Genomic DNA, 24404 nt, shown 5'->3' on the forward strand with positions numbered 1-24404 from the left:
AAAAAGTGAAAATTAGCTCTTCCTCTACAGCTACATCAGAAAGATCCTGCGTGTACATTATCATGCATGAATAATAATAATAATCCAATTATATAATATACAATAGTATAACAGTTGTACAGGCCATTTTTCTGCATTGAGTACTTCTTCTAATAGTTGCAAGTATATTTTCCTGATTATACTTACATATTTTCACTTAAGTAACATTTTCAATGCATGACTTACACTTACACAAAATATTGTTATAGCGTAGTATTAGTCCAGTGGCTGAGGTAGAGCAGGTCGTCCACTTATTGGAAGATTAGCAGTTCGATCCCTGGCTCCTCCGGTATGCATGTCGAAGTATCCTTGGGCAAGATACTGAACCCCAAATTGCTCCTGATGGCCGTTCCATCATACGAATGGTTACTGAGTTGCAGGAGGCACTATGTAGCCTATGGTAGCCTCGGCCACCAGTGTGTACATGTGTGTGTAATGGGTGAATGTGACATGTAGTGTAGAGCACTTTAAGTGGTCAGAAGACTAGAAAAACTATACTATGCACTATAAAAGTGCAGTCCATTTAATTTAACTTAAGTAAATGAATACTCCTTCCATCACTGTGTACAGTATTCTGCCCAGTCACACTGCTTTGGTTATGTTCAGGTCTTTAAATCATTAAAGTGGAACTTACACATCAAAGTTTTACTCACATGATGTCACTTGAGTCAGCCTTAGACAGGTCTGAAGACTACAAGTTTGAATGACAAAATATTGGGGGTGAGGAGTTACGAAGTGAGGTTAGCAGACCTGTGTAGCCCCCTTGTCATCTCTGTTTGAGGCTCAAGGCTACATTAGCTGCTACTACAACAGTTTGGTCAGAGATACAGGTGTGTTATACCTGTATCTCTGACCAAACTGTTGGGGGTCAAGTTGCACAGGGTGTCTACAGGTATGAACAAGTTAAATAAAACTTTTAAAAACCTTTGTAGTACCACTTTAAAAGAAATTTAAGACTTGCAATGGCAAAACCAAGAGTGAAATTATACTCTGAGTAAACACATTGGTGTCAATTTTAAACAAACATCAAGATAAACTGACACTGGTAATGCTCTCCAGTGAATGTAACTAAGTACACTTACTCAAGTACTGTACTTAAAAGTATACTATGTGGGATTTGCCTAAAGAAAAAACAATGTATAGATTCATACAGAAGTAATCCCTCTTCATCACTTTTGACCCACTCTCAGTGTGTGGCGGCGTATTTTTCTGTAGACACTCTGTATTTTTTTATATTCTGTGATCGGGACATTTATGTGTGCGTACCCCACAGCCCCTGGGTGAGGTCAGGGCTTATGAAAAGGTGGTGACCAGGTGCCAGACTGTAAGCAGCAGACAAAAAATGCAAATATAGCACAGTGAAACTCTTCCTACATCCTACATGGTATACCTTTAAGTACAATTTTGAGGTACTTGTACTTTACTTCAGTATTTGCCATTATTAAGGGGTGAAAATAGGGGCATTGCACTCATGCAGATGTTGTGTTGAAGTCTGTTCCTCCAGTGAATAGTGCTTCCCTCTTGTTAAAATGCGTTAACACATCTATCTGAAAGGATCTTTGACAGTGACAGGTTTAAGACTCACATTTTTTTACTCTGATTATTCGTTGTTTTCTGTACAATCATACAATAGAACAACCCAAAGGTCATAAAATCATGGTTTCTTATGTTCTGTTTTCAATCAGGATTTTTACAATGAGAAACAAGCAAACAAATCTGAAACTCCATGAGAGTCAATACAGTCCTGTGGTGCCCCCTAGTGGAGGTGTATATAATTCCCATGACCCTGTGACACACATCACATCTAGCACGTCTCTTATTTTATACATTCATTTGTAAACTGTAAAACTACTAACATACATCTGTACAAGAAGGGTTCTGACTACTTCTACATGTCTGAAGTCGGCTGAAATATTCAGGAATCAAAAGCCACAGGACAGCTGGCGTGTATCTTAAATCTGAGTCACAGGATCAATGTCGTTCATTGACCCTGTGACTAAGTCCTTGAGTTTAGCACGCTCAGCCTCAGGTCTGTGCATCATGTCCTAATTGGAGCTGGTTCCTGGACGGGCTGCTCCTGGGTTGCCTTTACCTTCAGCCCCTTTAACCACACTCAGTGGCTTGTGAAGGGACGAGCTTGCCTTCTGCGTCACCTCCTGCTCAATCTTGTTCCTGATGGCAACCTCTAGACCCTTCAGGAGCAGCAGAGGAGGTCACGTTAGATTTAAGAAATCAGTCAAGCTGTTAGATTCTTCTATCAAAATAAAAAAAAGCAGGGCTGAAAGAAATGATCCTCCCTTTACAGAGGGGGAAAAAAATTGTTGTCAAATTTCTAAATGCTATTACCAACAGTGCATCAAATTAAATAACAAATACACACTTCAAGGAAACAGATGGGCCTGAAATGTCATTTGTTACACTGTGCAGAAATACACTGAATAATAAATAGGCTGCCTTATGACCAGAGAACAGTACCTACCTACCTACTCATTTCGAGGTTTATCTGCAGGGTGTTAAATCAACTTTGTAGTCCACTAGCCAGGTGGCTAGTGAATGTTCAAATTTTACCAGCCACTGTCATATTTTACCAGCATTTGGCCAGCAGATGATGCCAATTTTGTACCTTGTTTATCCGTCTACAATGATCCATTTATTGCTGCTCTTTAGTGTTGCTGTTGTTAAGAAACACTTAAAATAAAATTTGATTACATTAGATTAAGATAGGTGCTCCTACGCTAAAACTGCCAAGTGACTGAAGCAGGTACATCTGCCTGTACATGTCTGAATGATTGAGGAATAATTTATGTTTTATCATTTCTTTAAGTTGGTCTTTGTTTCCATTTTAATTGTTATATGTTTTGTTTTTAATTGTCTGCAACCGTGCTATCTGTGCTGCTGTCTGTCTTGGCCAATGAATCTTGAGAGAAAAAAACTAAAATGTATTCCCAGTCAGTCTTTTACTCCTGGTTAAATAATGGTTAAATACATTTTAAAAATAATTACACATGGCTTCTTTGTTAGAGAAAAAATAATAAAGCTCAATTTTCTGTATTGGTGTGATTAAATTTGGGTCTAACATTACTCTCTTTGGTTAGACGAGCCTGGTATTATCTTAACATAAACAATTAATACTTTATGTAAAGTCCTACAGTGTAACAGTATTAGAGTAGACATACCGTGTAGCCTAGTACTGTAAAGTACACTTACTCAAGTTCTGTACTTTTGTACTTCTACTTTTACTCCACTACATTTCAGAGAGACATATTGTACTATTTCATTAAACTGTAAGTTTACTTAATGAATTCAGATTTTTGCATAAAAGTACAATAGAAGAGTGAATAAAATAGTGTTTTGTCATAATTTAAACTACCCAGCAGTTAATACAAGTACAGCTGAAACGATAAGTCGATTCATCACTTAACCGATTGACAGAAAATTAATTGGCCACTGTTTTCATAAACATTTAAGTAATTTTATTTTTCTTCTTCATAATTGTACTTTTTTAGGGTGTGTTGTTTTCATTTATTTATTTTTAGATTTTTCTGCATTGGATACTTTGAATACTGTACGTACATTTTCCTAACTATACTAACTTACTTTTACTTATGTAACATTTTCAGTGCAGGACTTTTACTTGTAACTGAGTATTTTCACAGTGTGGTATTAGTACTTTAACTTAAGTAAATGAAATGAGAACTTCCACCACTGAAAATCAGTAATATTAACATGCATTACAACACAAGCAAACACAACAACACAGATAAAGAACAAGTATTGAGTGGTTTGCCGAGGAAATATCCAACACACCAGAGTTTAAAGAGTTGTGTTTAAATACGACTCAGTAATTCACCTGCTTAAGTACCTGCGTCACTGGCCAAATGCCCTCTTACGGTTAGTCAGTCGATTAGTGTAATGGTGGATACAGTATTTTGAAGGAAGAAGCACAGCTGCTATTAAACCATGGCCTGATATTTTTCAGCTGGATACTGTAAATAATATCAACACGAGTCACTGTAACAGCGTGTTCAGCTGTGTCCACGCAGGTCACGTGTTGATGCTGTTTGACTAAAAAATAGTTTCCACGCACTTTTTCAGCCACTCACGAAACAACAGGTGTGATGTTTTAGTTCATACCTCCTTTCTTCGGTCCTTTCTGCTTGTTTTGTTGGTGTTTTTTAGGGGCTCCAGGCCGCTGAGCTTTAAACTTCTTCGAGCCCTGAGCCATCTTATCTAACCGGAAATACACAAAGCTGTTCTTCTTCTTCGTTGTTTCAAAATTGTGGTTGTTCTTCTTCTTTGGCGTTTTACGGCAGCTTGCATCCTCATTGTTGCATTACTGCCATCTTCTGGATTTATTTAATTCCTACATTGTCCATCATGTCACACTCTTCTTATCAGGCCTGCTCTTTGTAGGAAGTTCAGCAGACACTTCCTGCTATGTTCACTATCACCACAGTCCAATGTGTCCTTTAATCCTTCCCCTGTTAGTCCTGCTCTTGCCATTCCCTCCATCATGTCCTTCCGTTCCTCATTATATTTCCTGCAGTTATTGAGTATATGTTGTGCTGTTTCCGGATGATTGCAATATTCACATAGTCCAGTTGGATGTTTCCCTATAATGTGAAGAGTGCTGTTCAGATTACTGTGTCCTAATCTTAGTCTTGTTATTGCAACTTGTTCTCTCCTGTTTCCTCCTCTGTGTCTGTCTCCCTCTTGTTTCCTGTTCCCAGTGCTGTTGCCATTCTGCCATGATTTTCCTCCATGTTAAACGCTCTCCCTCTGCTTTTGAAAGTTTAATTGTGGTGTCTATGCCTTCTTTAACAGCTTTTTTCACTTATATGTCCACTCTTTCATTTCCTGTAATGCCCATGTGTGCTGGAACCCAAATGAATGTGACTGTAATACCTTGTTTTATGATGTGTGAATGTATCTCCATAATTTCCATAACCAGGTCTTTCTGAGTACTGGATATACCCAACTTTAAGCTGATTAGACCAGATGTTGAGTCACTGCAAATTAAAACTTTCCTTGGTTTGGTTTGTTCCACCCACTCCAAAGCCATCCAGATAGCATATAATTCAGTTGAGTATACACTTGAAGAGTCTGATGTTCGCTTACATAATCCAAATCTATGTTCAGGAACTGCAAATGCAGAACCAGTTCTGTCTCTTTGGTCTTTTGATCCATCTGTAAACACCTGAAGATATTCTGCATATTTACTCTATGTATAACTATAGAATTGATTTACCAAGTCCTCATTTTTCTTCTTTACCTTAATTTCAAGAAGCTCTAAGTCTATCATACATGATTCTTGTAACCACACAAGGGTTGTAGGCCACATCACTGTTGGACAAAACTCCACTCTGTGCACTCCCAGTTCTCTTGCTGCTGCATCTCCTGTCCAGCCAAAACTTGATTTTTTTGTTTGTTTCGTGGGTTGATGGGTGGGTGGGGTTGCCTTTTTGTCCTTACTGGTTCTGTGTTACTCTGTAAAGCTTTATTGAATTACCAATAAAAATACCTTGTCTGACCTCGAGGCCTCTTTAATGCCCTCTGCTGACCTGAATGTTACCTTAAGCATAACTGTCATCCCTTTCCTTTACTGACCAAGGCTGAAGGCTGTAACACAACAAAAGTTGATTTAATACAGTCAGACAAAACACAAGAACACTTCATTCATTTCACTGTGGTTTTATTCTTTTTACTGTATTGATGTGAAAGAGAAATCTCTTAATTCATGACTGCACTTTACAGCATTATATTCATATACATATATATCAAAAAAATCCAGTTTTGAACCATTTCCACGTTACAAAATAAACCCAGATCAAGTGATTATCAATAACGACAATAACATACTTGCACTTAAAGAGGCCATCTGAACAACACTCCTTCCATGGTAACTGCAGGCCATAATAATCATGGAGAATAATACACAAACACCTGCTTTGATTAATTAAATCAATGTGGAAAATACGTGGTAAGCAGCGCTGAATTTTGGCACCTGATTATTCGGCGTGTGTTGGGCGTCCCGAGGGGAGTTTGGTGGAACAACTCTTTAAACACAGTACTATATTGCTGCTGCTTCAAAAGCATGGTGTAAAAAACATAGCGTAATGCAGAAACAACTCAGCTGCAACCCAACATAACACACTAGCCTGAATCTAGGCTACTTTGGCAAACTAAAAGCACCGCCACAAATTACTTGTCACTTTGGGTTCACGGTACAAACATTAGTGAGATGTGGAGAGGTTGAGTCCAGATTTTTTTTTTCCTCTACAATCTGCTTGGCTGCAGCCTGGCACGTTAAGTGCATGTGTTCATGCATTTCAGTGTTTGAGTCCGTGTAGGTAGACGGAGAGGTAGTGTGTATGGTTGAGGAGGCCTCCCCAGTGTGGTGTATTAATGGCCTAGTCACTAGGAATCACAATGTCATGAAATAAAACAACAAACCACAGCTTTAATCATGATGTACAGACAAACAAAAAGAAATCTCGTACCTCTTAAAGATAGAAAGAAATAATAATGTGGCGGGTCTGACAGCCACAAAGTTGCTACATATGTCTGGAACATTGTCTAAATTTGCCCCCAAACACGTGATTTCTTAAACTGTACAAAACAAAAGGAAGAAAATGCACAAGTGTCTTTTACGCTCGGCGTGTGTGACCTAGTAACAGCATCTTTGTGAGTTGAGGTTTGATGGGTGGACAGAAGACAAACGAAGAGGAGGAAGATGAATGTGAAGAAAGAAGTGAGCTTATATTACAGCAGGTTATGGACAGTGACACTATGGATACTGCAGTTACTATTATTGATGTTATTGTTATTTTTGGGGTGTTTTATCTGGACTTCTCAGTGGTTCTGTAGAGTAGGTAAAGTTTTGTGTTTGTCGCCTGTGAATGAAGTGAATGACAAAGTCCACGAGGGCAGTGTGTGAGATCAGACGGGGTGTAAAGAAGGTAGACTGACCTCTGCCTCAACAAGCTCCAGATATCTACAGGCTTGACGAGATGGCGGTCTGACTACATGATATAAACCAGGGTGAAGGAAGGACTGGGGGGGGGGGGGGGGGGGGGGGGTCGCTGTCTCTTCGGTCATGATGCCATGTATTGGTGCTGCACCAGTAAGGCAGTGAGCAGTGTGGCGAGTCTGGCTCTGTGACATTCAGTGCAGCGAGTAGGTGCGTCCCGTACAGATCGAGTTACCTGGGACTGTTTAAGAGCAACAAACGCATTGTGCGATCATTGGCCAGGTGAGCGGAGTTACACACCTTTCACACAATCAATAACAGTCTACTGGTTATGGGTAAATATTACGTCACTGTCAAGTTTCAAAACTGGTTGCTGCTCGCTGCTGGTTAATTTTGAACAAGAGAGTAAGGGTTGTGATGACGGTACAACTGCAATTAATGACTAATATAAAAACTGAGACAGGTAGCAAAAATTTACATTTGTGAAGCTGGATTTTTGCCTAAAAAAATAGCTTAACAATTATGTTACCAATAGGGCTGCCACTAAGGATTATTATCATTTTCAAATAATCTGCCAATTATTTCTCAATTAATCGATTAGTTGTTTGGTCTATAAAATGTCAGAAAATAGTAAAAAAATGTCAATCAGGGTTTCCCAAAGCCCAAGATGACGTCCTCAAATGTCTTGTTTTGTCCGCAACCCAAAGTTATTCAGTTTACTGTCACAGATGAGTAAAGAAACCAGAAAATCTTCACATTTAAGAAGCTGGAATTAGAGATTTTTAAGTCTAATAAATTTAATCATGCCAATTAATTGATCGTCAAACTAGTTGGCAAATAATTTAATAGTTGGAAACTAATGGATGAATCATTTCATCTCTAGTTATCAAAATAGTTAGGTTCTTTCTTTTAAAATTTAACTTCGTAATCATCTCAACACCAGACGAATCAGATTGTTTTCCCCATATATTCAGCCTGCGTCTAAAAATTGAATGCAACAATTTCTGCGCTTCAGTTCTTTCTTTTAGGATCAAGAAGCAATAAACTCTGTGCTGACAGAGATAGAAATTAAAACTATGGTGAAAACCCTTTTGTAGTCCTAAACGTCTACCTGTCTTCAACTGCCCATGGCCCTGATCTCATCGTCGTCTGATGGGGGTCAGTCTGGAGTAAAACAGCATTTCAGTTATGAGGAGGGATTGATCCAAACAGTCGCAACACATTCTGAACAGAGCACAAAGGCAATAAGTGACTGAGTGTCTGAAATCTGTCCTGACAAAAGCAAGTTCATCTGAGTTGAATATTACATTCTGATTGTTGGTGGCATCACACTATGTGCCGCACAGCTCTCTGCAGACAGATACTGCAGCGTGGATAACACCCCCCCAACCTTAAAGGAATAGTTCACCTTAAAAAAGACGTGAAGTCATCTACCGCTCATCCCCACATCAAGTGTGTATGGACACACTTGTGAGCCTCGTATTTCCCTTGAACTTCTGAGTAACTGAAGTTAAAATCATCTTTATTTTTAATCTGTAAAGTAGAATACATTTTGTTTCTCTAAACACTTTCAAATACCTGCGTGTCAAGAGCATGGGTCTGTAAACCTACATTAGTTTCTTTTTTGGCCACTTGAGGGCAGTGCAACAAGGTGTAAACACAACATCAACTTATTTCCACCTTATAACGTTCAGTCACGTTAGCTAACAGTTGCTTATTTACACATCCTGTGGACACAGAGCAACAAAATGAATCGTTTGGGTTTGTTTGTGGGTCGTATTTGTGTCCAACTGACAAATGTAAGCCCAATATTTGCTCTCGTTTGGTCTCCACCATCTCCTGAGGGGAATATTAACAAGTAATTCATTAACTGTGACTGTCTGGTGCTGGACAGGGTTTTTTCCAGAACTTTTGGCTAAAAATAGCTTCTTTTAAGACAAAAAGAAGTTGAGGAGTGCAGTAAAAGTGAATTAAAACAGTAAACCAAAACAATGAGCCGAAAGAAGCTAAAACGCTCACTGGTGCTGGAGAATTGAGTGAGAATTCTCTGTGGATCAGTCACTCTGAGCGACACCACATTTAATGTTGTCATTTTTTTCCCACTGCTAATATAAAAATATTATTTAGTGCAGCTTTAAAGTCAAATATTTAGTTTTTCTTATATTGTTCTGATGCTGATTGATTGAGCCCTTCAATGGCAAGCAGAGTGCTTTAGGAAATACGGTTACATCAAGTTATCATTTCATAATTTTACTAGGCTCTAAAATGATGATTTCAGCCTGACTTAAGAGAACAAGAATAATCTACTTTGTAGTTGCACAAGCATTAAGTCTTGACTGACATGCAAGTGAGGAGATGACCAAGCTTTCATTTTGGGGTGAACTATTCCTTTAATGGTGATGCCTGTATTACAGAAATACAACAGCATAACAGACCTCTGAGATCACAGCACAAGCTGCTTTGGCAAAAATGACACAATTTCCCTTTTTTTCTTTTGATTTTTCATCCTTACAGAGCATCCTGTGCAGTATGGTGAATATTTGTATGGTGCTGAATTAAGTATGGTTACATATATATAAGTACATTATGAGAATACAAGCGTGGTATGATACAGTACGACTGGAAATAGCAAGATACAAACAAAGAGTGAGGTATAAATACAGCCATGTATTGTCATAGGCTTCAGCTGACTAACGAGAACCAATCAAGAAATTCCAAATTTTGCCACACACGGTAAAAAGTGAGAGTGACAATTTTTTTTATGTCACTAAAAATCTGGCTGTGAAAATTTATGAGCTATAAATTTGGATTACTCCACTACAAAAGATTTCTATGCAGAACAAAAGAAATTAAATGTTAATATAACATTTTTTAATGTCAAATTTAATTTCAGTCAACCACATATTTGGTTAAAATAGCAGTACCTTTTACTAGCAGGGGTTAGTTTCTACATATGTACACACTACCAGCAAGAATATGCATATTTACAAGTGGGTAGCAGCATTTCAGAAACCATGGCTGATAAAAAAACACTACTTTGAAAAAAAAAAAAAAAATCAGTCCTGCCACTTAGACTTTTTGGAAGTTTCTTTTGTTTGTAGTTGAAGAAGCCCTGAAAAATTACCTAATACTTGTTTCTGCCAAATAGAATTGATGGGATTGAGGTCAGCTGAGCGCTATTCGTTGTCGCAGAAGCCATTAAGAAAGAGAAAGAGGCGGCAAAAGAGAATAAAAGATGGAACGGAAAACTTTGGAAAAGGTGAAATGTTAAGTACACAGAAAACAAAGAGGGACATAAAAGAAAGGGGAGACTGCACATGTGTGTCTGCTGAACTCCCTGCAGTGATTATGTGTGTGTGTGGGTGAGACTGAAGAACTTTTTTTTTCTTGCGTGTGCACCACTGACATGTTACAGTGACTGTGCGTGGACCAAAATAAAACTAAACCACACCTATGACTGTGTGTGTGTGTGTGTGTGTGTGTGTGTGTGTGTGTGTGTGTATTGTGTGATGAAATGAGTGTCTTTGAGTGTGTGACATTAAGGTGCAGTGGTGCACACGGACCAGCAGGTGGGGCTGAGTGGCTCTAGAGGGCAGTGAGGCGGCCGGTGAGCGCTGCCTGGAGCTCAGAGGGGAGGAAGACTCCCAGCTCTGTGATGATGCCTCCTGTGATGAGCTGGTGAGGGGTCACGTCGAACGCCGGGTTCCACACCTCGATGCCTGCAATGAACAGTTAGGAATGAGTGATACTGTGGCGATACTCTAGATCAGTTTGTTACGGTTTAATTGCACAAAACAACAGAAATATGACAAATAAATAAACAAAACAAGTTGTGCAGGTGAGATTAAGAAAACCCTGTGGTTTATAAGGAATCTCACCTCAGTAAGCAAAATAAGCAAACAGTAGTGTAATCAAGAAAGGTTAAAAAAACGAGCAACAACAACGGGTCAATAAGCAAACTTAAAACAAGCAACGTAAATCAAGCAAAAACAGAAAATATATATAAATAAATGAGGATTACTTTAGCTATAATAAAGAGTTAATAAACATTTCTGTGATCCAAACTTTTTATTTTGCCAATGAAGCCAATAGATTTAGACATTTTATATTGCAAAAAGACTGAATATGACTCTTTCAACTTCATCAACCAGGACTCCAAAGAAATATATTGTCCAATATTGACCCGGCTCATTATAACTCGTAATGGAAATGCAAAAACAACACGTCATGGTTTGGCTCAACACAAAAAAAGTACCAATGGAAAAGCCGTCATAGTTCGTGACTCAGTACTTCCAGACTTCATTCTATCTTACCGAATATTCGGTAACCGAATATATTCGGCCGAATATTGCAAAAAAAAACACACATTCGGTATTCGGTGGAATAAGTTAAAAGCAAGGCCGAATAATAGCGGCGTGTTTTGATAACGCAATCAAACAGCGTGCCATGACGCTCGGAGTAAAATGTCGGCAGTGTGGCGATCCGCCCGTCACCGCACTCGCATTTGCAACTAAAAATAGTTTTGAGCGAGCAAAACAGGCTTAAATCATTCAGCAAGCTGTGCGAGCAGCCTACAGATTTCAACCAGCAGCAGAAACGAAAGGCGAATCCCACCGATTGTGGGTTGAACGGGGGTCACAGACACAGACAGTAATATATTCCTGTCAAATACGGCGGCCATCGGCTTACCGGCGACGGAGAAGTCGGCTCCAATAATATCCTCTTCTTGGTGTCATGACTGCCCAGAAGTACCTGAACAGCCGAGCCAGCCGAACACAGGTATGTGACGTGTCAGAGGAGAAACGAGCCGTTCACGGCCCACAAACCTCACTGCACTTTAGGGACTGTTCTTTACTTATGAAGGGGAAGAGGGTGGCTGGTTGATTCTTATTTTATTTATTTATTTTATTTTGATCCCCCCTATGTTAATCACTTATTGATGCTGTTTTTGAAGTATGAATAAGTCAGTAAGTAATTTATTCCACTGAAATATCATTGATGTATTATAGAAAAGTGATTTATCTTTTTATAAATGACAAAAGGCACATCTGTCTCATTTTCGCTGTGGTATCGTGATACTACTCAGAACCATGATATTTTCATTGGTATCGTACAGTGGGATCCAATTTTGGTACCGAGACAACACTAATCTGGAGGGGGTTCATCTGCAAAAACTAATGAAAAACTAAACAATGATATTTGCTATTCGGTACTCGGTACTCGGTATTCGGCATTCGGCCAAGCATTTAATATTATTCGGCTTCGGCCACAAATTTTCATTTTGGCGCATCCCTAGTTTATTTTTTTAAAAAGGTGTAGTAATTTCCTAAAACAGCTGGGCACTTGGTTATTTTTTTTTAGCAAATCACTCAAGCAGGAGTAAACAGTGCACCACATTGGATGCTCCAGTGAGTATTTACAGCTGCAGGAGGGTGTATGTGGGACTGACTCTAAGTAAGATACAGTGCCTCTGTTTATGGTGATGAAGAACATGTCACCCAGTGCAACTGTGTGTCTTACTAATGCCATTTTAATAGTTGTTAGCCTCCATGGCACAGAGGAATATCCTAAATTAGGCTTTACCTTCAGAGGCAATACTTGTTAGTGTCATCAGTTCATTTTCTTTTAATGGGATTTACTGAGTGTAAGACAAAAAAAAGTAAAATAATGGCCTTATAATAAAAAAACAAAACAAAAGTCAGCTCTATGATTTTATTTTAAATTGCCGTTGAGAAGGAAGACCAGTGAAGTGTGTGAGAGTAAAGTTTAAGAAAGAGGAAAGCATAATGTACGAGCACACATCCTCTTCTCAGGGGGCCAGTGTGCTCATTAAATGTGTGCTTTAATTACTGTGATGTCACCGAGCACCTCTCTGCTCTGGCAACATAATTAGAGATCAAATGACTCAATTCAGCGCTAATAAACTCACTGAAAACACACTTGCAACGTCCGCTTCTATGAACTCATTGACTCTGTGAGGGCTCAGTGAATCCTGTTAAGCCATTGAGGGCTTTTTAAAAACACCCTTCTGAACACATTTTGTAGATCTGCTATTCTGCAGACTGCCATGGGGGACTTACCCACAAATCATAGCAATCCAATGTCAAAAACAGTGGCCTGGGGCAGAGTCCCAAATCAAATGAAAAAGATATATGTGTAATATTTTTACATCTAAATCACTATTATCAAGCTGCAATTCCTTTTATTTTGAACGCCAATGTCAAAAGTTGAACCTGTGCCCCCATCGTCACATTCATCACCAACATGAAGGACTCCAGTGGTGAAACTTTACAGCCCGAGGATCAGGTGGCAGCCTACATCAAGTTTAAGACACCCAAGAGGATCCTTTTGAGGTTTTGTGGTGGTGGAACGAGCATGCTAAAATATATTTTTAATATATTTTTTAATCTGGCGGTGATTGTACGGAATGTTTTTGCCATTCCAGGATTGAACGCAGCCAGTGAAAGAGACTTTTCCTCCGCTGGATTTGTAATTCAAGAACTAAGATCCCAGCTTAATGCGAGTGACTGTAGCCTGTGTGTATTTAATCACTGGTGTGGGTCTGGTTGTGGGACTCTTCTTAATGAATGGGTGCGGCTTTAACTTAGATATAATGACGGGTAAGGGGCTGGTTCAGGTTTTCATAAATGGACCAATGCCGGACTTTGGTCTGAGGCACCCTGGTGGCACAGTTATACTTGACTTTTGGCCCATGGGCCACATTAGGGTGCTGCTTTAGGTTAGGGGACTGCAAATACCAAAAGGTATCTGGAAGGCTCTGGCTCAGGTTATTGTTTTACTCCCAGCACACTACCATATAGAAAACATGGGGCAAGGTTTACAAGTCAAAAAGGCGGTGTGAACAAGTACATAAGAAAACTGGATCAAACAGAACAATATAATGAAAACTGTGAGAAAGATTAATGGTGTTAAAGAATTGAAAATGTCAGTCCAATAATAACTCTTTCATTTGGCTCCCCCTAGTGGCCAATTCAGGGTGCCGGCCAGGTTAGGGGTCAGGCCTGCTGACCGTTTTCTAATTTAGGTTAGGGGACTGCAAATACCAGTTCCAAAGTCACAATGAAAATAAATGGATATTTTTGTACTTTGAATGTAAATAAGATGCAAGAGTGCATAATAATGCTTCAAAATAGAGCTTGTTTGTCAAAAAAAAAGTGCCAGGGGAGGATTCCTCGGAGCCTCCGACAGAAGGCCGGCTAAACCTTAATGTCCTCAAATCCTAGAAATGCCCCTGCTTCATTCTGCCTTTTATTGTTATTTCATTTTATCTGATAAATATTATTAAGGTTTGTTTATTAACTGGCCCCTGGCCTCCTGTCATTTTGCAAAAGTGGCCCCCATGTAAAGCAAGTCGAGTATCCCTGACCTAGAGGTGAAGTACAACATCTCTGGTTTGAATGTGGCCTGAGACCTTTGTCATCTGTCATTCCGTGTTTCTATGGCCACTCATTTTGTGTCATCTCTCTACTGACACTGTCTAATGAGGACATCAAACAAATTCTCCAAAAAACAAACCAACAAAAGAAATGATGGTGGGCAGGGGAAATTCAAAAAATCCCCCAAAAGAGATAGCAGCAAGAGCTTTGTAAGATCGTAGCCCAACATTTTACTGGCCCCAAACATGCCTCTGTACAGGTAACGTGATTTCACAAAGTGCTGTTCCCTTCCTCATACAGCATTCGGAACACTTGCAGCCTCTTTAACTCTGGCACTTACACTGCAAGTGACGTCAATTAAAGTCTGTGAGGGTTCAGCGCTTAGGGCTTAGGGCGGACTTTGGAACTGGGCCATGCTCATCCATCTCTCCAAAGCCTGAATGCTTTCCCCATCACTCTCAGTCCACTGCTGAGCTCCCAGTTTGTACCTGTTATCTTAAACCTTTTAAAAACAACATTTGTGACCTCTCCCCCGCATATAACCCCCCCAACATCCCACACTTCTTACCCGGGGCAGCAATGGGGACTCCATTTATACTGGTGAGTTCCTCAGGGGGGCGCACTTCGATGATGATGTCCCTGCCGCTCTCCAGGCTCAAGTCGCATGACGTGCTGGGTGCGGCCACATAGAAGGGAATCCCATGATGCTTTGCAGCAATGGCAAGCTGGTATGTGCCCACCTTGTTGGCGGTGTCACCGTTGGCAACCACCCTGTCTGCGCCCACCACCACAGCTAAGAGAGGGAGAACACAATTGGAAAATGACTGCTAAGAAAAGAGGAACGTTTGAATAAAAGGAGAAAGAGACACAAACACACACCTGTGATGTCCATTTCTCTCATGGTGAGGGCTGCCATGCTGTCTGTAATAAGTGTGGCAGGGATTCCCTCTGCTACCGCCTCATACGCCGTCAGTCTGGACCCCTGGTTGTACGGCCTCGTCTCTGTGCAGTACACACGCTTCAGCCTGCCCAGCGCGTGCAGGCTTCGCACCACGCCTACACACAAGTACGAGTCATTATTACAGTTACAGTGCCATAAGTATTTTACCAATCACCCTCTTTTCCCATTCACACCCACAGCTCCAGTCTTACCGAGCGCAGTCCCATATCCAGCTGTGGCCAGCGAGCCGGTGTTGCAGTGTGTGAGGATGGTCACAGAGTCCCTCGGAACGCCGGAGAGGATGTGCTGGGCACCATAGTTACCAATCTTCCTGTTGTCATTGACGTCACGCTCCAGCATGTCTTCGATCCAGGCAATTACACTGTAGGAGGGGGGCCACAAGAGGTGGGAATTGAGAAGAGGCTCCGTCTGCCACTGTGGACTCAACGAGTCCATCAAGTCTGTAGTTACAATATGCCTGCATGTTTCTGTTTGTCCCAACTTCAGTGTCTCCATTCATCTAATTCATAATGTGAGGTTTTTACCTTATCCCTCCCTCACTGCTCCTACTGTAGCTGTATCACATTTCTCCTGACGTCCTTATCTTTCCTTCACTAACAGTATCAGTCAGTTATATAATTGTAGCCACTGATCTCAGTCATCTGTTGCATAAAGTGTACACTGGTCAACTCACAACAAGTTTCAAGACCCATGTGTCCGTGTGAGGTTATTCATCCCACTGCTCCTCCAGTATCACTCCTCAGCACAAACTATGCCCATTGCCTGTAGTGCCTAACAGTTGCATAGTGAAACATAACTAAGATGACCCATCACCTCTGCTGCACTGTGACTTTCAGCTACAGATTCATCACCCAGCAGCACTTCTACTGCTTATGATGGGAGGAAAGGGAGTTCTGAGTAGTTTCAATGGGCTATATTCACGAATATGTGCATAGAAATGTTCTCACCTTGCCCAAAAAATACATAAGCAAAAAAAAATAAAACCACTGGCGGGTGAAGTGAATGGCATTGTTCATTTTGTTACAATGCATTGTTCTGCTGAGAAACCTTTGGGTCCTGGCTTTCATGTGGGTGCCACCTGACATGCTCCATCCACCCAAACACTGTTGCAGACCAAGTACCCCCCCTCATGGCAACGGTACATCCATATGGCAGTGGCCCCCTCAACAGGACAATGCATCATGCCACACCACAGAAACGGCTCAGCAATCGCCCAAGGAACGTCACAGAGAGCTCAAGGCTTTGACCTAGCTTCCTAATTCCCAAGATCCTTATCTGATTGAGAAATCGTGGGATGTGCTGGTACCCAACCTCACAACCTACTGGATTCAAACGATCTGCTGCAAACTCCCTGGTGCCAGAAACCACAGGACGATTCCCAGAGGTCCCGTGTCCGAACCAAGATAGGTGAGAGCCAAGTCTGATCCACCAGGGGAGGCCCCACCATGGATCGCAGGTGCCTCTGGCGTACTGGCACTTCCACAAATAATCAATCAGATTGGGATCTGGGAAATTCTGAGGCCAGGTCGATGCCTTGAGCTCTTTGTCACGTCCCTCAGACCATTCCTGAGTGGTTTTTGCAGTTTGGCATGGTGCATTGTCCTGCTAGGGGCCACTGCTACTGCCAGGAAGTGCTGCTGCCATGAGGGGGCGGTGCTTGGTCTGCAATGGCGTTTGGGTGGGTGGAGTGCATCCACATGAATGCCAGGAACCAAAGTTTCCCAGCAGAACATTACTGTTGGATTAATGACACATGTACACCGTCCAATTTTTGTTCAACATGTAAGTGAATCAGAATCATTTCAAATTGACAGGGGCATGCCCACTATTTGCAACTGGCATACTGTCATGCCCAAATTTCTCTATATAAGGAAATATGTTTGTCTGGGGGTGTATCAGGGAGACAGCAGTGCTGTTTTCAGTCCGGCCCAGGTCTCTGCTGACTCTTGTGTTTCACACTGTGATTGCTATACACTAATTTATAGCCGTCATTACAAACATCATTATCACTACGACAAAGGTTTGGCTTCAATCTCATTGTGGTGCTCATAATACAAATTAAAGGACTCCATCTGTGTGTTTTTAGTGCATCAAAAATTAGTAATAAATAAATTACCGGCCAACTGTTTCACTGATAATAGAGTGCTGCAGGACTGATGTTTATTTGTAGGACATCACAGACATGGTGATTTTTCCATTGGATTTTGGATTATTGCAGAAAATAAGCTCTGTGGTTTACGATACTTACACGTTTTATTCAGCAAGATAATCTTCCCAAATGACGTCACTTTTATGATTTTCAAAGTGTAAATGCAATCACCAGGAGTAAATAGCTAATAAATTAACTACACTAGGGTCGCATGACTCAAAAGTCACCACCACAACAAGGCTGTAAAGCTGTGTTGAGCATGATGATGTACAGTCAGGTCCATAATTATTTGGACAATGATACAGTTGTCGTCATTTTGGCTCTGTACACCACCACAATGGGTTTTAAATGAAACAATGAATACCTGCTTAAAGTGCAGACTCTCAGCTTTCATTTAAGGCTTTTTTCAAAAATGTAGTATGAACCGTGTAGGAATGACAACCATTTCTTCACACAGTCCCCCGACTTTAAGGGCTCATAAGTATTTGGACAAACTAACATAATCATCAATTAAACAGTCAGTTTTAATACTTGGTTGCAAATCCTTTACAGTCAATGACTGCCTGAAGTGTTGGACACATAGGCATCATCAGATGCTGGGTTTCTTCCCTGGTGATGCTCTGCCAGCCCTTTACTGTAGCCGTCTACACTTCCTGCTTGTGTTTTGGGTGTTTTGCCCTCAGTTTTGGCTTCAGCAAGAGAAACGCATGCTCAGTTGGATTAAGGTCAGATGATATGACTTGGCCATTGCAGAACATTCCACTTCTTTGCCTTAAAAATGTCTTAGGTTGCTTTTGCAGTATGCTTCAGGTCATTGTCCAACTGCACTGTGAAGCATCGTCCAATGAGTTTTGAAGCATTTAGTTGAATCTGAGCAGATGATGGTGCCCCAAACACTTCAGCTTTCATCCTGCTGCTGTTGTCAGCACGAGAAGACTTCACTAGAATAAATACAGAGGGTTTATCACAAGATGCAAACCAGCCTTAGCCTTAAAAATGGAAGGCCAGATTAGAGTTTGTCAAAAACCATCAAAAAAGCCTGTACAGTTGTGGAACAGAATACTATGGACAGATAAAACAAAGATCAACTACCAGAATGATGGGAAGAGAAGAGAAGGAAGAAGGGAAGGAACTGCTCATGATCCAAAGCACACCACCTCATCAGTGAAGCATGGTGGAGGTACTGTTATGTCATGGCCATGTATGGCTGCCAGTGGAACTGGTTCTCTTGTATTTATTGATGATGTGACTGCTGACAAGAGCATCAGGATGAAAGCTGAAGTGTTTGGGGCACCATTATCTGCTCAGATTCAACCAAATGCTTCAAAACTCATTGGACGATGCTTCACAGTGCAGTTGGACAATGACCTGAAGCATACTGCAAAAGCAACCAAAGACATTTTTAAGGCAAAGAAGTGGAATGTTGTGCAATGGCCAAGTCATATCATCTGACCTGAATCCAACTGAGCATGCGTTTCTCTTGCTGAAGCCAAAACTGAGGGCAAAACACTCAAAACACAAGCAGGAAGTGCAGACAGCTGCAGTAAAGGGCTGGCAGAGCATCACCAGGGAAGAAACCCAGCATCTGATGATGCCTATGGGTCCAACACTTCAGGCAGTCATTGACTGCAAAGGATTTGCAACCAGGTATTAAAACTGACTGTTTAATTGATGATTATGTTAGTTTGTCCAAATACTTATGAGCCCTTAAAGTCGGGGGACTGTGTGAAGAAATGGTTGTAATTCCTACACGGTTCATACTACATTTTTGAAAAAAGCCTTAAATGAAAGCTGAGAGTCTGCACTTTAAGCAGGTATTCATTGTTTCATTTAAAACCCATTGTGGTGGTGTACAGAGCCAAAATGACGACAACTGTATCATTGTCCAAATAATTATGGACCTGACTGTATGTAGTCTTATTTGGGCACTGTTAGCAACTGTCTTTTTTTAAGACATGTACAGGCATTAAACTTTCACATTGGGGTATTTACTGACAGATCTGATATCGTAGAACAAAACGTGAAGGTCTCTTAGGCTTGTATTAACTACAGACCTTATTTCAGACATCTTAAAACCCATTCAAAAAACCTACTAACTTCAAGAAGAGGGAACCGGGAGTGCTAAAATGCTAATTCACCTACATTTGTATCCCTCTTGCTTATTCTTTTTATGCCTTTATCATGGTGTAGATTGTATTTTAGTTGAAATATTCTAGTTATGACATAAATTGCTGAATTGATACTCATTAAATAAATTTGGCCAATGCATTAGTAAATAAATGGTTTTAAATACTGCTGCCTATTAACGCCTTTTTAAATTAATACAGTGTTAATATGTGATTCCTTTAGTTAAAAGGTGTCTTTACATTTTCTAAGACAGCTGGGCCTTCAGCATCAGTGTGTACACATGGTCTGAGGCAGTTCTAAATTTGTTCCCAGAATACAAAAAAATTCAGCTAAGAAAATATTAATGTACCCTGGATTTTTGCATAAAACATTCGTATGCACGGTTTAAGCACAGATTTGTGTGCACGCACTGTTTGTGAATGAGGTCCAATCTCTCAAAACAAGTATCAATCCAACTTTTTATTTTGGATTCTGATCCCTCAACTCTGAAATTCTGACTCCCACTCCAGCACCAGTGCTTTATTCAAATTTAAAATCTGCATACCTCTGCATCAAACTTAGTTGAACTGTTATATTATCTACCATGATAACATGGGGGATTGTTCTGGCATGGAGTCAAGTGCACGCTGTGAATGAATGACTGTGACTGGCACAAACACTGGCTTTTTTTTAATAACACTGATGAAGACACTGTATCAAATGTAGACAGTAAAGCATCTGGTCAAACCTGATCTGCTTGGTGTATTGTCCCAACCTGACCACCACTATCCACCTGGATGCTATTTTTCCATCAACACTAACGTCTCTCTTAACACGTTCTGTTTCTTTCCCGCTCGCCTGCACGTGTAGCTTTTAACTACAGTCCTGTTAACCCAATTAATACTGTAAAAATAACACTACTCAGGATTTCTTTATCACCCTGACACTTACTCTGCACAGACAAGTACGGTATCCCAATTTTCACATTTCATATGATCTGATAACTTTCACAGCTTTTTCAAGAAGACACCTGCAGCTGGTGTTGAACAACGACATGCTGCAGTAGCAGTTCAGAAGTCGGGATCTTCTCAATTCACAGAATAAGTTTTGCTGATATGACAGAGCAGGAGATCCATATGCTCGAGTTTTGCCTTAAAAGGTGTCCTGTGGCGTTTTCTTTCTGTTTACATTCACTAAAACTCACTGTTTGTATCCTTGAGGCTAAACAAACGTTTTTCCAGCACAAATGCGTTATCTTCCTGATAAAACACTTTCAAAGCTGTTTTTTTTGTTTGTTTGAAGCCAGCATTGTTTACATCCATGTTTACTTGCTAACGGTTTTTCTTCCCTGCTCAACTGCCACCGAGATCAGTGGAAAATTGTGAAACCATTGGGAGGATTGTGTGACACCCGCATGCATGGTCCTTATGCTCAAAAAATAATTAAACAGGAGCCCACTCACAAAAACATGGCTCCATTGCACTACTAGTGATCGAAACACAGAGTACTTCTAACTAAACAATTGGTTAAAGCAAAATTAGACTACCATGCACACAGGCAAGCAAATCAAGATTTTGGTCAGAACTGAGGTAGGGTGGCTGAGAAAAAAACATTAACTTGTGCTCTGAACAGAGTTCATATTAACCAACCAGGGGGCGCATGGGAAAAAAATGCAATATTCCTCATTTGTGACAATTTACTTAAATACAAAACGTGGCAGAACAAATCTGCAGTTAAAGGTTAGGTTTGCATTTTTGAAGTCTATCTACAAACAATGTTCAATGTCCACTTTAAAATTTACTGGCCCCTGTAACCATTCTTCCTGTCCGTACCGGCCCTGAAGAAATCCCTCCAAGTGTGATTTCAATAGAGAGTTGAAGTCCTGCCTCTACTGGTGTCTCCCATGGGAAAATATATACGGCAATCAACACAAGAAACAAATAACTTCTTGATCCAGTCTGAACTGTGCCATGAACTACACATGTGATGTTTTATCACTTTAAAAGATAATTTAGCAAGTGGAGACAGTCACAGTTTGTCAAAGGTTTGTGGTACATTTTTGCGAAACTGCTCAGTGAACTACATCTCTTGTCTCGCACAATATACGTCACCTACACCAGCTAGGTAATTCAAGTCCATTCCACACACAAATGTAACATAATCTTGCCTGATGTGTTTAATCCAGTAACTCCTGGTCTTTAAAAAAGAAATCAGCCTGGAAGTGAAAGAACGAGCAAGATTCACATTGCTCATGCCAGTTCATTCCAGTATGAAGCACAAAGGCATTGTAGCTTAAGCCAGAGAAAAAGTTGTGATGTCACCTACGACCTTTGCAGCATATTTATTACGTATTTTCATAGTTTTACACTTCAACAGTTTCACAATGAACTGTGACTTTCTTGAATTGCAAAATTATCTTTAAAATTGACAAACATCATCTGTGTAATTCATGGGACAGTTCGTACAGGACTTATTTGTCTCTTGTCATTGACTACTGGACATATCTTTCCCAAAAATGGTCCCATGGTGGTCCACTGGACGAGGAGGGACTTCCCGTTTCTATGTAAGTGTTGGGAACAACTACGGGTCCATGATTTGCTTAGAAAATGCTTTTCAAAGTTTAGCCAAAGCTAACATGATCTCAGCAGCCAGACATATCAGGTGGGCATCCTCCATAGTTGCTGCCCTTTTAGTGCAAAATGTCCCTCTTTGTGTTTATTCCCTGAGCTCCAGCCAAGGGAGAGTAACAAGAAGAGAGAATGAAGTTGTTACAACACAGCAACTTTTGACGATACCCATTTGATTTACAACAAACTGCTTAAGCCTCACATTAGCTTTGGTTAAACTTTGACGTGTTTTTTCCCCCATCACTCACATTAAAATCTCATTAGGGAAGGGTCTGTGAGTGCTGCTATCCTTAATCAGCGTTTCAGTGAATCAGAACACCACAAAACAACTGACAAACACTGAATCCATGCAGCTGCCTGGTGGGTAACCTGAGGCTGCATCTCTCACCTTTCTCTGAGCTGCTCCGAGTTCTTTTCCATGCTCTCGTTCTCAGCAAACTCCATCAGCTCGCGGGCGGCCCGGCCCATGTTGACGGCAGTGGGGCGAGCTGAGGTCAGGTGGCACAGGGACTCCCTGATGAAGGTCACAGGGTCATCACCCCCGGCGCCTGCCCGCAACTCCACAGCCAGGCTGAGGCAGCCGACGATAGCAATGGCCGGGGCGCCCCGCACCTGGAGGAGAAGAAGGAAGACGAAAGTCAGCATCACACTGTGGTCCTCCTCTTTGGTTTCTATGCCAACTTCCGACAGCTGTCTCCATGAGAATTATTAATCTCTTCCCGACACAGAGTTGTAAATGTGTGATCACTGAGCCAAAAGTTGTCACAGCAGCTTTGACTGAGATGATATCATCTGATAAATATCTGTCTCAGAGTCATTTCTCTCTCTGTACCATTAGACTCCATTATCATGACATCACCCTCTGCTTATGGTACATTCCTTCACTATGACACAGGATCAAACGTGTGTGTCTAACTGGGGAAGACAAAAGAGTGAATATCTGCTCAGCCCTGAGAAGTGAACATCTGAAAATGTCTCCAGCTGTTACAAAACTTGAACACCATGCAAGTATCTGAACGCCTCTCCATGTCAGGGCTCCAGGTATATGGAGGGAGAAATGAGCTGGAGGTGTCACTGAGTGCAGCGCAAAGACCCAAACGCGAACAAAAACCCTGGCAAAGGTCATTAATAATTCATCAATAATCTCTCCCAAAGAAAGAGGAGGAGGGGGTGCATATTTCATGGGTGGGTGGCTGTGTGCAGATGCCTAGTTTGTCGCGCTTGCACATGATAATGTGAAAACTATATATAAAGGGTGGTCGTAAGGGGGGGAGGAGGGATGGCGGGTGCTGCAGGTGCATCCAAAACAAAAATACAGGCCGACAGCGGGAGCACGGTGGCGAGCATATGGCAACACACGCGTGCAGCGGTGGGAGCACAAAAGACCCGAGCAGGGAAAAAAGAGCCATGCACGACGGGGATAAATGCACAAGCAGCGGGCATCTGGGAAGTGGGAGAGAGTGAGGAGGGGTGGAGAGGGGGAAGAAAGGAGCTCCGTACCTTCATGGACTTGATGGCCTCGTAAGCGTCCTGCACCGAGCGGATCTCATCGTAAGCGGTCTGGTGTGGCAGCAGCAGCTGGTTGAGGATCTGCAGAGACCCGGCCCGGTAGCGGATCGCTTCCAGCGTCATGACCGAAGAGCGAGGCGGGATTGTGGGAGAAATAACACGGATAGACCGGTTGCGGGCGGGTGCGCGCACACGCACTCACTCACACACACACACACACACTCTCTGTCACACACACTTTCACTCACACACACACACACACTGAGCGGAGACACGTTGAAGTGACCGCGGCCTGGCTGTCGGCAGTCCCGGGAGCCGTCGCAAAGAGGAGCAAAGTGCAGCAGGAGGAAGAGGAGGAGGAGGAGGAGGTACGAGCGGGACGGAGTAAAGAGAGGAGAAGGTCTGCTGTGATGCACGGGAGGAGAGATAAGGAGAGGAGTGAGAAAAGGGCTGGAAACCTTCACACACTGACAGACAAGCAGGGGAGGCAGACACGGAACCACGTGTTCAGCCGAGCAGGAAGCCCTCGCGTCTGTGTCCACGCCCACCAAAGTCTCGCGGGTTGTCCAATTTTTCCAAGACTCTCCTCTTGTGTTGCTGCGCACCATCCCCCCTCTCATCTTTTCCCCCTTTGTCAGGGGAAATT

At 41.5% G+C, this 24404-nt stretch overlaps 2 protein-coding genes across 2 annotated transcripts; both read right to left on the reverse strand.

The window, feature by feature from the left end:
- Positions 1–1612: 1612 nt before the first annotated feature.
- On the reverse strand, positions 1613–4317 carry c3h19orf53 (chromosome 3 C19orf53 homolog). The gene is made up of 2 exons (XM_078166595.1): positions 4166–4317; positions 1613–2252 (listed from the first exon to the last, which is right to left on the reverse strand). The coding sequence occupies exons 1-2, from the start codon at positions 4262–4264 to the stop codon at positions 2085–2087; spliced, it is 267 nt and encodes an 88-aa protein (XP_078022721.1). The 5' UTR covers positions 4265–4317; the 3' UTR covers positions 1613–2084.
- Positions 4318–9493: 5176 nt separating this feature from the next.
- mri1 (methylthioribose-1-phosphate isomerase 1) lies at positions 9494–24247 on the reverse strand. The gene is made up of 6 exons (XM_033624850.2): positions 23750–24247; positions 22638–22861; positions 15559–15728; positions 15286–15462; positions 14975–15199; positions 9494–10728 (listed from the first exon to the last, which is right to left on the reverse strand). Exons 1-6 carry the CDS (start codon positions 23879–23881, stop codon positions 10595–10597), a joined length of 1062 nt encoding a protein of 353 aa, XP_033480741.1. The 5' UTR covers positions 23882–24247; the 3' UTR covers positions 9494–10594.
- Between the last annotated feature and the right edge of the window lie 157 nt (positions 24248–24404).

Source organism: Epinephelus lanceolatus, chromosome 3 (genome assembly GCF_041903045.1).
Source record: "Epinephelus lanceolatus isolate andai-2023 chromosome 3, ASM4190304v1, whole genome shotgun sequence".
NCBI classification, from domain to species: domain Eukaryota; kingdom Metazoa; phylum Chordata; class Actinopteri; order Perciformes; family Serranidae; genus Epinephelus; species Epinephelus lanceolatus.